The sequence below is a fragment of the Caretta caretta genome, chromosome 1 (assembly GCF_965140235.1).
Source record: "Caretta caretta isolate rCarCar2 chromosome 1, rCarCar1.hap1, whole genome shotgun sequence".
NCBI lineage: Eukaryota > Metazoa > Chordata > Testudines > Cheloniidae > Caretta > Caretta caretta.
The window spans coordinates 330144342-330158491 of NC_134206.1; the positions used below are offsets into that span (position 1 = coordinate 330144342).

The 14150-nt window shown below is 41.4% G+C and overlaps 1 protein-coding gene across 3 annotated transcripts in view; it reads left to right on the top strand.

Moving 5' to 3' along the window:
- CCDC146 (coiled-coil domain containing 146) overlaps nt 1–14150 on the top strand; it is a 114083-nt gene that overhangs the window by 84328 nt on the left and 15605 nt on the right. For 2 of the 3 annotated variants that reach the window (XM_048836426.2, XM_048836428.2), the window contains exons 8-13: nt 1040–1267; nt 3036–3222; nt 7443–7538; nt 8501–8671; nt 12624–12754; nt 12876–13040. In XM_048836426.2, the coding sequence (XP_048692383.1) occupies nt 1040–1267; nt 3036–3222; nt 7443–7538; nt 8501–8671; nt 12624–12754; nt 12876–13040 (978 nt within the window). The remainder of the gene's footprint in view (nt 1–1039; nt 1268–3035; nt 3223–7442; nt 7539–8500; nt 8672–12623; nt 12755–12875; nt 13041–14150) is intronic. The other variant, XM_048836427.2, reaches the window with a different exon arrangement.

Consider the following 14150-nt stretch of genomic DNA (forward strand, 5'->3'; position numbering starts at 1 on the left):
GATCATGTTGTGAAATTACCAGAGCATCCAGATTTTCTGGGAACAAGTATTTAGTTACAGTGCTCTGATCCTAGTCTTCCCATAAAAATTATTTGGTCTAATGCTTTAAATGGGGTAGATAATATCCACTCATCATCTGTTATGTTTTCCTCCTTATTCCTTACACACTTCTTTTTGCAGCCAATGGCAGGTTTCTCTGTTTCTATGTTGGGTAATTGGTACAGTAAAGCATGAGATATACTGGTCAAGGAAAAGCATACTTCTTTGAAATGCAACCAATTGCAATTTGGCTACCTTTTCTTAAAACACCTAGTGGCCAAACTGCTGTCCTAAGTTAGCATTCTTTGTACCTTATTAACCTATTATATTACACTGAAGTTTATTCTATCTCCTGACTTCATTCTCTACCTCTAATTATTTTTCTGATGTTACATTTTTGTAAATAATTCCTTGCCTCTGCTCAATTATTTAATTTAAAAAACTATACGTTCCTTTTCTTTTTCTTTCTTCTTTGTCTATTTTTGTGTTTCTAGTTATCTAATTTCTTTGTACAAAAACTGATTTCACATGTGTATTGCCAAGCTGGACTGTGGCTTAGCTATGGATTTGGGAATGGCTTACTGCAAAAATACACATTTGAACCTAAACTGTAACTTGTGCTGTAGTGGTGCTCAAGTGAAAGAAGAGAATGGATAAAGCCCAAAAGGGAGAACTGCCCACTGTAACAAGTCATCAAGAGCGAGTGATCTGAATTCAATCCTCCAGTCACTTGGCATGCTCTCACCAACAAGTGATAGCTAAGGGTACATGATGCCCTAATTCAGAGGAGCAGCAAAATGCGCTTCCGAATACTATCCCCATAGCCATGAGGGCTCCTGTCCAGGGCAACAGAACAATTGTAGCAGAAGAGATGCTGAGCAATAGTTCTGCTTCTACTCACTGCAGCAGGAATGAAAGCATTTGGTCTTCGGTCTATATTTCTAGAGCTGGATCCATTTTTACAGATGTGATATTATACTGTTTTAAAATGTGTTCTCAGAGCTATAGAGAAGAAGAAAAAAATTCTCGTTGACCATGTTCAGGAGTTAAATAATGCCCTTAAAAAAATGGAAAAAAAGAGTGAAGAAGTATTGGAAGAAAAGGAAGATGTAATGAAGGAATTGGATGGAAAACGAGCTTTGCTTGAAAGCAAAGAGCGAGAATTCAACCATTTGACAAAGTTACTAGAAATGAGCAAAGAGAATGAAGCAACAGCCCTGGCAGACAGGTTAGAATAGAAGGCATGAGCCGTGTACTCAGAAATGGTATGGGTGAGCACTCATCTATTCTGAATGAATTATTCTTTTCTTGGTTATTGCTTGAAATAGCTTTATTACTGACTTCATAAAATCACACTATTTAACATTACTCTAATTTCACCATGGATTTATATAATTTCTGTTCATTGAGTTATGTTGGTGATCAAAACTTGATGTTATCATACAAGAGAGAAATGCAGTAAGGTCCTGATCCAAAGCCCACTAAACTGCATGGAACAGCTCATTGATTCAGTGGACATTGGATCAGGCCCTAAATGAGAATCCACAAGACGGAGGCTGATAACAATCTTCCACTGTGCCTGAGCAAAGATTGGTTTCAGAGGAGAGGGGTGCTGACAAAGGCCCATTTGTGGCTCCATGATTCTTCTGTCCCACTCCAGTAGGGAGGGGCAGCTTTAAGTTACACTGCTTGCAGAAGACCTGCCTCCAGCAAAGAATTGGGTATAGCAGAGCCTTGCTCTGCCACACCTCCTCCCCTCAATTCGCCTCTGACATGGTCACCACCTGACTCACCTCCTCCTGACCCCTGACATCCTCCCTCCCCACTTACACTGGGCAGCACAGCTTTGGTGGAAGAGGCAGCAAAAGCAGGTGGAAAAGCTGGCACGGGGGGTGGGGGTGGCAGAGCCACCTTTACCAGCTTTACAACAGCCAGAGATTCCCAGTATCACCAACCAGAAGTGTTCAAACATCTTGAGTCATGCCTCCCCAAATCATGATATTATTTAAAAATAGTACATTTGGGATTTTTTTATGTGCTTTCTGCTTTCTGACCCGTTAAGGTTCATGCTGATCATGCTTTCAAGCATTTCTTTGGAACCAGGAGGGCTAGAAACCTGCTTATTGTTTTGAAGTGAATGCTGAGGTTCTCATATAATCACTGGGCTCTGAGAGCTGTGACTTTAAGAAGAACACCAGAAATCATGAGAACTGTAATAACATTGTGAGAGCTGGGAACAATGGATTACCCCTACACAGGGAGAATTCCCTAGGGGATTTCTCCAGGTGATTTAAATGAGTAAGCAATGCAAAGTGAATTTAGCGGCTCAGAAAACCTAGCCCAGCGATTTTCAAAGGAGCATAAGGGTGCTAGGCACCCACATTCCATTGAATTCCGGCTGGATTTGGGCAGCCAGCTCCTTTAGACTCCCTTATAAATCCCCGCCTCTCTACATCTGGTAATCAGTATAAACTGCTATAATGCTTCAAATCTCAGATCTAGGAGATATTATGCCTAAATCTAGCCAGCTTCAATTTTCTCCTTTCTTTGTGGGGATGTACCTGTAATAATACCCTTACCTTTAGCAGTAATCCTTCTGCCCTTTCTGTTTGTGTCTCACATTAAAGAAGATTGGAGGAACTGATAAATGGAAATTTACAAATGAACACAATTTAGACTCCCTTAGATATTAAATATACATTTTAATTCTCACTTTAAGAAATAGAAATAATTTCTCTCTTATACTATGAGTAATTTTTTAGCACTGTTGAAACAAAGCATGGGAGTGTTGCCATTGGCTTCAATGGCATCAGGATTTCACCCATTATGTTTTAGGAGAATGGCCATTAATGTGTGACAAGATAGTTTTTTCTATTTTATTGTGCTGCTCAGCTGCCATAATGCTTTTCCAAACTCAATGTAAAGGGTTCGTGTTTGTTTGCATACATCTATTGGACAGGTTTTCTCTTTCTGAAATATTCTATATATCTATGCAGGGCTGGTCTGGAAATTGGTTTACGTAACTGTCTCTTGGAGAAGCAAAAGCAGCATGATAATCTGGTTTTTAAACAAAGAGAGAAAGATAGAGATTTGAGAAATTTAAAAAAGATGGAGATGCAACTGAAAATCGCTTATGATTCCTTGGAGCAAATTAAATTACTGCATGAGAGGCTCACATTAGAGGTCTGTATGCAAAACACTGATGACAAGAATTAAAAATATCGCAATAGAAAATCAAATTAAGAAATACTTTTAAAATGGTTGCACAAAAATAAAAGTAAGACAACATTTTAAATTTCTGTGTGCAGAATACAGGCTGTTGCTAACATTTGTACTCAGAGTTCTTGCATTTATAGCTCTCATAAGTACTACATCTGTTTGGCTGTATCTGTATATGTGAGTATTTGTTATTGCACAGCGCCCACAACATGCAAGGCACTTTATAGCCATGAAAAAAATATAGTCCCTTTACCCAGAGGACCTTACTAACTAGATCAGGGGTGGGCAAACTTTTTGGCCCGAGGGCCACATTGGCATTGCAAAACTGTGTGGAGGGCCCGGTATAGAAGGCTGTGCCTCCCCAAACAGCCTGGCCCCCACCCCCTATCGGGCCCCTCCCACTTCCTGCCCCCTGACTGCCCCCCTCAGAACCCCTCACCCATCCAACCCCACCTCCTCCCTGTCCCCTGACTGCCCCAATCCCTCTCCAAACCCCCATCCCCTGACAGGCCCCCTGGGACTCTCACTCCTATCCAACCCACTCACCCCCGCTCCCTGTCCCGACCCACCCCCCACCCCAAAACTCCGCCCCATCCAACTGCCCCCTGACAGGCCCCCTGATACTTCCACACCTATCCAACTGCTCCCTGTCCCCTGACTGACCCCCGCGCCTCCCGGCCAGAGCCAAACATGCTGCCGCACTGCCCTGCAGAAGCACACAGCTCCGCCGCCCAGAGTGCTGCCTGCACGGCAGCAAGGCTGCAGGGGAGTGGGAACAGCAGGGGAGGGGCCGGGGGCTAGCCTCCTGGGTGGGGAGCTCAAGGGTCAGGCAGGACGGTCCTGTGGGCCGGATGTGGCCTGCGGGCCGTAGTTTGCCACCTCTGAACTAGACAACATACAAGTACAATACAGGGAAAGGTTAAGGAGCAACGTGAAGAAGTGTGAACAAACAACAGACTATTACACATATCTGCTAGTGCCACCATTTTATTGTAATCTTCGCTGAGGAGTAACTGGGATTTGTAGGCTGTTTGAAGAGGTGTGTTTTAGGAGGCTGGAGGCCTAGCAAACTGAGTCGGATGTTTAAAGGCATGCCACCTGTGAAGTGCTGTAAGTATTGTTACCCCCACTTATGAGAGGGCAAAATAACTGAGTGGTTTGCTCAAGGTCACAGAAAAAATTAGTGATAGACATGACGAGAACCCAGGATTACATGGCTCCCAGTTCTTTACTTAAATCACTAAAGCACACTTCCCTTTATATTGTGCAGGTTTCTTGTATATTACAGTAAATCAGATTTTTCTTTGTTTTAACGTGATTCCAGGGAATTGATACCATTTGATGTTTGGTATTACGAATAAAGTACTCTCCTCTATGTTTCCTTCATTCCCACTCCAGTTACATGTCTGTTTATTTCCGCCCTCTTCCTTCATTTCCCCAATCCACTGTCCACATGGCTTTCTTTGTCTTCTTTTCACACTCATGCCTTCTGTCACTCTGCCCCTTATAAGAACAGTTTAATTCGCCTTGTCTACCAAGCACCCTCCTTCTCCTCCTTCAAATCCTTCCTTAAGGAATTCCACTGCTCAAGTGAGCTGTAGCTCACGAAAGCTTATGCTCAAATAAATTTGTTAATCTCTAAGGTGCCACAAGTACTCCTTTTCTTTTTGAGGAATCCTCCTGATCCTCTCCTCACTAGTTGTTCCCCAACTCTCCATTTCCTGAACTATTGTTCCGTGCCTTGTGTTGGCTTTGTTTTTCTTGTCTGTTGAAGATTGTAAACCTGTCTTTCAAAATTCTAATTCCCCCTTGGCAAGTAATTATTTTTGCAGGATAGTAAAATATCATCTCAGTAAAAGGCTAGTGAGCAGATATGCCAGGCCTGGTACAATTTCATTACAATTTTGCATGGCTGTTGTAAGCTCTTTGGGGCAGAAAATGTTTACTACATGTTTTAAAAGTGCTGTTTAAATTTATAAAGCTGAAACTATTACTTTATAATTTTACTTCCGCTATCCCACTCACCATTGCAAAAACAAAAAAGGAATTTCCTTCTGAATTCATCTCACTGCTTATTACTCACCCTGTGACACAATTCAAGTGGGAAAAAATGCACACGAAGTTGCTGTTGTTTTCCAATCAAGGATTATGCAAGACACAAGTTTCAGAGTCAGCTTATTTGAAATATTGCTTAATGGGCTGATGAGTGTCCCTCCAGTGATAATAAAGGCATTAACCAGCTGCCTCTTAGTAAGTCCAAGGAAATGGGACCTCTTCTGTGCTGCTGTAAACAAATTTTGCTGAAGAAAGAACCATAACTGGCCACTATGGTTGAATGTCAAACTCAAACTGAAAAAAATCAGGGGCATTCTGAGGTTAAAATTCACCATATCCAGTGACATCCTCACCCCTGCTCCTTCCCCTTTATATCAGGTAACAAGGCTCAAGCAGCATAAAGGTGCTCTGAAAGTTCAGTTGCAACAGGCACTGTGGAAGTCAGCCGTAAGGTTGCCTCCCAAGAACCGTCTTTCAAGCTCCAGCATAGAGAGTGTGCCTGGGGAGGGGGGCCACAGAACACAGCCCTGTTGAGATTCTGGACAGCATGGCCTGCAGGCCAGCCCCAAGAGACGGCTGTAATTTAGACAGGCCCTGAGGACTATCTCAGATATCCTGGGGGCTTCTCCAGCCCACAGAACAGTCCAGGATCAGGAGCGCACAAAGGTGGTGTAAAGCAATATGGCCAGCCTCAAGAGATCAAAAAGTATGAGTAAGACCCTCTCAACAGCTCAAAAATCATGTCAACCCCCCAAAGTCATGAGCTTTAAAAAAACATCAAATCATGTGACCGTGGGCAAGTCACTTGAGTCAAATTTTCAAAAGTGGCATCTGATTGTGAGTGCCTCTGTTTTTGGGAATCCAACTTGAGACACCTTGAGCCTGATTTTTCAGCTCCCTTTGAATTGAATTGGAATTGTGGGTGCTCAACAAATCTGAAAGTCAGACCAAAGTTGTCTCAGATTGGGCACCCGAAAACTAAGGATGCCAAAATCAGGTGCCACATTTGAAAATTCTGGCCTTTATTTTACTGTGTTTTAATTTTCCCATCCATAAAATGGAGATAATATCCACCTTTGTAATACTATTTAAGAACCATAAATTAAGAGTGCTGTGTAAGTGCAAAATATTATTTATTATTTATGTTAGTGTATAGAATTTTGAATCTGGTTGTACTTTGAAAATGGCATCTTGGGGTTCAGAATTTATTTTGGCTGTGTGACTTCTGGATCCAGTGTACTCAGTTTGCAAGTGAAAAAAATACTATTTCTAACTGCCAGCATTGCAAACTCGACACAAGCTGTCCCTCTTACATACTGCTACTAGCAGAGGTTCTTCAAGACACATTAGTTCCTCTGTGGCACCTGTGTTATCCCATTGTCTCCAAATTATACCCCAGTGAAACTTTGCAACACAAATATTTTTAGTGGAATTACACAGATATAATTTAATTGGAACTTAATTTCTAATCAGTCTAGGCTTCATTATAATATCTGAGTCACTAAACAATTCTGATGATGATGAACAAGATGGAGTATATTCAGCTCACTCTATTATTTGTTTTGGCTTCTTCAAGGCTAACAGGAGTAAGAAGCCCTAAAATTGCATTAAAAATCACTAAAAGCAGCAGGTATGACTTTCATTATATACAAGGGTTAAATATTGACCCCCATTAAGTCAATGGCAAAATTCCCATTGTCTTCAGTGGGGACAGGATTTCACTGAAAAAACTATCTATGAAGCTAGAAGGTGATATTTTTACAGTCACTTATCAGACCAGAACCATGCTTTATGTTGCAGTGAAACACTGACTCTCAGGAATGGCATTACCGACCCACTTATGTTGTTGTGAAGTTTAGGATTTATGGCTAACATTTTCCAGTGAAAATTTGAGAAAATTACTTTTAATGCTATTATTTATTTATTGTTTGTATTACCATAGTGTTGAGGAGCTATGGTGATGGATCAGAACCCCATTCTGCGAGGCATTGTACAAAGACAGAACTAAAAGATGGTCCCTGCCCCAAAGAGCTTACAATCTAACAAGCTGCTTGAAAGATATTATCTATGTTTACATCTTTTCATATTCTGCTCTCACATCATTTTGCTTGCTTGATTTGTCTTTGTAGGTAGATGCTATCCCTAAAGATGATGGGACATTGGTGGAAAGAAGAAGAGAACTTCAAAAAGAAGTTGAAATGAATAAGAGAAATCTGGCCCAGGAGGTGAACAGCTCTCCTTCCTTATATTTCTTTCTACAGTAAATAGCTTTCAAACTACAAGATAAAAGGGCTGTTTGCAGAAAGTTTGCCAAGCATTTCCAGTTGTAGGTGTCCAGTGAGATAATGTACAATGGAATCTGTTTTATTTTAAAACACTGTCAAGGTATTTGTCGTATTTTTAAAACTTATTTTTGCTCTCACTATAATTGGTCACCTATTGAAAGTATGAGAGAGAAATATGCTTCCTAATTAAAATGTTCTCTCCATTATAGGATCCCATCTACACTACAGCTGGAATTGTGGTGGGTGTAATTGGCTTTGGATATGGCAGTGTGACCTTATTAAAGCAAACACAGTTCAGTATGTCCACAATATAGATTTTCATGTAAATTGTGTGTGCTTGCCACCAACTGCCACACTGTCAACAGTATTAGTGCATTCTGGGAAAATCTAGGTGACTGTCTTATAATACCTCGGTTGCTGGTTCTGTCTGAAAGTGTTGGTGTGCTAAGCACTATAATGACAAGCTCACTGGAAGTGATAGATGGTGTTTTTCAGATAGAGATCTCACAATTCCCGCCTCTTGTCCACATAGGAGTCTTTCTTTTTATGCCAGTCCCAGAATTCATTAGCATAATTGTTTATTATGGGCATTTTAAGATGTTTTGACAATCTTGGTTGTTCAGGCTGCTGAATGTTCTGGGCTTTCTTATTTTCATGCTCAATAATCTAACGGTGGATAGGCCAGAAATGTTCCACTGTGACAGAGCATTTTGGTGTATTATTGTAGGGCATCATGTTATGGTTCTGTTAGTAGTGATTTTTTTTTTAATACCCATGTAGACCAAAACCCTTACACAGACTTTGAAGATATAAGCAAAAAAGAGCATTTCAGATTTTGTGCCTACCAGCATTGATACTACAGTTCATAAACAATATTAAAGTGAAGTTTGGTTTTACTTTAGAAAATGACAACAGATGTTGAGGCCCATATGTTAGAACAATGTATTGCTGAAGAAGATCAGCTTTTTAAGGAGCAGGAACGCTGCAGAGATGAGTTAGCCCGTCTTGCACGCCTGACTCAGGTCAAAGCTGATGAGAGGGAACAGAAATCTAAGGACTCCTTAAAAGCACAGGTAAAAATGTATGGTTCATCTCACTAGAAAACTGTTTTTGAGTGTATTAGATTACATTACTTATCAATAAAATGATCAGTCAACATAATCTCCTACTCCCACATCCCTTGAGAATTCTGTCATAACATGAGGTTAATATCATGACATTATGTTGATTCATTGTCACCTTATGATATAATATAATAACAGTACATCAAAATGTCATCATGCCACAATGCAATGTGATGCCACCTGATTTCAGGTGTCACAAATGCCTTCAAAACAAGAACAAGCTATAAAATAATGGGACAGAATCTAGATACCTCAGTCTAGAAATTCAGATCACAGAAGTTGCATATCATACTCCACAAAGACATGAGTATCCAAAGAATACTGATCGTCCTTCATTCGGAACGCAGGCTACAGTCCAAATTTTTCTGACATATTGTAGAATGTAATCCCTGACGTTACTTTTGGTATAAAAGAGCAAACTAGAACAGAACATAAGAACAGCCATACTGGGTCAGACCAATGGTCCATCTAGCCCAGTATCCTTTCTTCCGATAGTGGCCAATGCCAGGTGCTTCAGAAAGAATGAACAGAACAGATAATCAAGTGATCCATCCCATGTCACCCATTCCGAGCTTCTGGCAAAGCGAGGCTACGGACACTTCAGAGCATGGTTTTCCATCCCTGCCCATCCTGGCTAATAGCCATTGGTGGACCTATCCTCCATGAACTTATCTAGTTCTTTTTTAAACCCTGTTATAGTCTTGGCGTTCACAACATCCTCTGGCACAGGGTTCCACAGGTTGACTATGCGGTGTGTGAAGAAATACTTCCTTTTGTTCTTTTTAAACCTGCCGCCTATTAATTTCATTTGGTGCCCCCTAGTTCTTGTGTTATGAGAAGGAGTAAATAACACTTCCTTATTTACTTTCTCCCCACCAGTCATGATTTTATAGACCTCAGTCATATCTCCCCTTAGTCGTCTCTTTTCCAAGCTGAACAGTCCCCATCTTCGTAATCTGTCCTCATATGGAAGCTGTTCCATACCCCTAACCATACTCTTTTCTGTACCTTTTCCAATGCCAGTATATCTTCTTTGAGGTGGGATGACCAGATCTGCACGCAATATTCAAGATGTGGGTATACCATGGATTTATATAGAGGCAATATGATATTTTCTGTCTTATCTATCCATTTTCTAATGATTCCCAACATTTGGTTAGCTTTTTAGACTGCTGCTGCAAAATGAATGGAAGTTTTCAGAGAACTATCCACAATGACTCCAAGATCCCTTTGTTGAGTGGTAACAGCTAATTTAGATTCCGTCATTTTATATGTATAGTTGAGATTATGTTTTCCAATGTGCATTACTTTGACTTTATCAACATGGAATTTCATCTGCCATGTTGTTGCCCATTCACGCAGTTTTGTGAGATTCCTTTGTAACTCTTTGCAGTCATTTCCTTCTTATTGTGCATAGGGTTGCTGTCTGCAATTTACTGGCACTGTGACATTGCATATATGCTATGATGTTGCATAATTCATGCCAAATATTAACTTCTGTTCATAGAAACAACCAGGGAGGCCAAAATCTAATCTATCTATCTATGTATTTGGATTTTTGCCAAGTATATAAGAGTGCCTGTCCAGTGCTCTTGGCACCCGTGACAATCTTTTAAAAATACTTTAAATAAACAGATACATCAGTTTTCCCATATCAGATCAAAATAACCCAGTAAAAGCATAAATATAACCAATTGATGCACCACACCAGACCTACTGACCGGGGTGGGGGGGGAAGGAGACAACAAATGGGGCAATTGCCCGGAGGCCCGGGTGATTTAAAAGGGCCTGGAGGCCTCTGGCCACCACTGCTGCCGTGGTAGTGGCAGCCAGGAGCCCAGGGCCCTTTTAAAGCACCACAGGGCTCCTAAGCATGTCTGGGGTGGCGACCAGCAGCGTATTAATGCCTAGGCCAACAAAGCCTAGGCCTAGGGCGGCAAATTTGCAGGGGCGGCAAATTTTTAATAGCAGCCAGAGGCTGCTTCCCCCAGTGCCGGTTTGCGCCCTCCAGCCCCGTCCTCACCCCAACTCCACCCCTTCCTTGCCCCCTCCCTCCCCCTATTGGTCCCCTTCCCCAAATCCCCGCCCCAGCCCCGCCTCCTCTCCTGAGCATGCCGCGTTCCCCCCTTCCCCCTCCTTCGCAAAGCTGTTTCGCGCACAAGCACTGGTAGGGAGTGGGGAGAAGCAGGACCCGGCAGCGCACTCAGGGGAGGAGGCGGAGGTGGAGTGGAGGTGAGCTGGCAGGAGGCGGGGGAGCGGCAATTATTTCTGGGCCTAGGGGCGTCAAAATCATTAATCTGCCACTGGTGGTGACTGCTCCAGGCCCTGCGCTTTGTGGGGCCCTGCAATTGGCCAGCACAGTCAGTCCCAGAAATGATGGGTCTGTCCTGGAAGTGACAGATTTGTCACTTCCTCTCTGGGCCCCACATCCTGCTAGGGATGGCCCTGGGGCCTGGAATTGCTGTCAGTGGGCCTGCACCACATACACAATGCCCAGAGTCCCACACTACATCCAGCCAGTTCACCCCACTCCCATCTTATCATGGGCAAGAAAGAAAAGAAAGGCCTTGCAGGGCACCTTGAAGGTTAATAAACTCGGATGGTTACAGTTCTGGAAGTAACTAAGTTCAGAAGGTCCAGGACTCGAATGAAGAACCTAGAAATGTACCTTTCCGAGCAATCGTCCATGATTGTTTGAAAGCCAAAAAAGTGTAGGGACCAGTGCAAACCCAGACTAAAGAAGCTAGAGAACTGCAATTTCCTTCCTGCCAGGAGTCCAGGACTCAACTTCAGACATGTCTTTACCAGACAATCACATCATAAAGGAAATGATAGGCTGAGGAATAGAAACAGCAGGCCTCAAGACAGAAGAGTTGCGAACTGGTTGCCCTTGCCAAGTCTCGTGAGAAATGGGAGAGAGAGCAATAGACTTTTTTTCTCCACCTCCTTCCTATAGATCTTTCTTGTGCTGTCATCATAGCTGCTTTGCTCTCTCTTATTTCTCATCCTTTTTCTGAAAAGAAGGTGAAGGAAATTTAGGTGCCAAGGTGCTTTAGAAAATCCCACTGGGTGCCTGTCTGCATCTTCAAGTGTCTAACTGCCTTTAAGAACGTGGCCCAAGGTGATTTCAAGAAAAAGAAAGAATGCTGAGAGATGGAAGTAATGCCGTGCTCAGACAAAGAGAAGCAAAAAGACTGAGGGAATTAGGGCACTAAATAGCTAAAGGATACAGAGCTCTTTTGCCTCCTTGCTTCCTCACAGGCAGATGATGCAGTATCAGGAATCCTGCTGAAATGGGAGTTAAGACCTAATTTGGATAAGAGCAAATGGGGCATGTTCATTCTTAGTACAACCCTACTGACTTCAATGAAAGGATTAATTTTGTCCAGTGATTTACAATATTCTCATTATTAACCAATCCTGCAAGGTATTCAGCTTCCCCTGAAAGGTGTTGTGTACCCTCAACTCTCATTGACGCTAGTAGGAATAGAGGATATTCAGCAACTCTTAGGTGTCAATCAACACTTTGCAAGCTGTATGCTTTCTCAAAGAAAGACTGATAAATGTTAAGATGCAGCATCAAACTATTATCTTAACTACAGTAATAATAATGTTGTTGAATGACTTTATGTAAGTGAATTGTGTTCCCTGAAATTGTTAGCAATCTTTGAAAGGAAGGTTATTATCCTTCTTTTTGTCCTTCATGGTTACTCTTCCACTAGTAATCAAAAGACATCTCTGATTTTACTATAGTTAGAACAAAATATGAGTCTTTAGAATAATTTTCCTCACTGATTCCTTCTTATCTATGAAAATTCAGTTTTTGTAACGTCCTGTATCATTTAAGATGACATAAACAAGTTTCTTCAACTCAACTTCATATTTGGAATTTTCTTTGCAGATCCTGACCTATCAAAAATGTTCAATGCTATTTATGTTTCAGATAAGGCTCCACAACATTATTAAAGAGATAAAAACAAAGGAACTTGAAATAAGGGAATATAAGAAGAAGAAGAAAGCAATCCAAAGGCAGTAAGAGAATTATAACAATACACTAGAGGAAATGACACTTTTTCTAAAGCAATAACCCATTTAAATTATTTATGTATAAGCATTATAATAACCATTTCCTTAAATACTTGCATTTTTTCAGACTCAAAGGATTTGCTAAAATGTATGACCTTATTCGAAATGAGAGAAACAAATGTGTAAACCTGGTGCAGACTGCTCGCCAGAAAACAACTGAAATTAAAGAGAGAGCAAAAATGCTAGAGAATGAGATGGAAATTTTAAGGAGCAATGTTATAATTAAAGAAAGGTAAGTGTCAAAGTAAATATTTCCTTTGAATAACATTCCTGGATTCCTTTAACCTCTGAAGGCTTAGGATATCATTATTTATCAATGGATGGTGTTGTAAAGTGGGACTTGTTCATTATGAGGCAAAACTTGCCCCATCCTCCTCAGTCACAGGGAGCCCCAGACGCTGGTGTGATTCCATTGTGTGTAGGCAGGAGGCAGGATCTCAAGAGCCCATTCAGGGAGTCTACACTCACTGTGAACTGTGGAGCTCAACTCTTCCATTTGTGAATTGTGGCGCTCTTCTTGTATTTACAGCTCTATACAGCTGGGTTTGAGAGTCAAGTGGGTCAGGGGAGGAATGGAATAAGGACATTGGATCTGCCTCTGTACATAATCAATGGCCTTTGCACTGCTTAGAGCCAGAGCTACTGATGCTTTAGTAGCTGCACAGTGGTTCCACCCCCTGGGAACAAGAGTCGTTCTTACCCGGGTGACATGGACCTGCCTGGTGCCAAGCTTATTTACTTGGTCTTTGCATGGGAAACAGGATTTAACACCATACTGTCATTGGCCTGCTGCAGTCTGGGCAGTTTAGGGAACAGATGTATTGAATGTGTCCACCAAGCAAATAGTTCATCCATAAAATATTTAATAATATTTTGTACTTCTGTAACAGCATCTATCTCAGTTTTCTTGACAAATATTTAAATAAATCTCATAGCACCTTGTGAAGTAGAGAAGTCTTATTATCCCCACTTAGATGAGGGGAAACTAAGGCAGAGAGGCTTAATGACAGCCTATGTCACGAAGCTACTCAATGGCAAAGTCAAAAATAGAATCCAAGAGACCTAACCATGAGATCACACTTCCTCCTATAAAGCCTCTAGTGTCTGTTAAGATTAATTTCTTTATAGCAGAGATAAATAGTATTTGAACTAGCAGTGATACTCACTCCAGATGGAGTAAAGTAATTCTAAATACCATCTTATTAGCAATTTAGAAGAATGGACTATGTGGAAACTGAAATCCAATTTATCAGTGAGAGAGCATCATCCAGTGGTTTGAGAATACAGATCTCTGGGAATCATGAGTTCTAGTTTTTATTCTCATTCTGCCTCTGATTCGCTA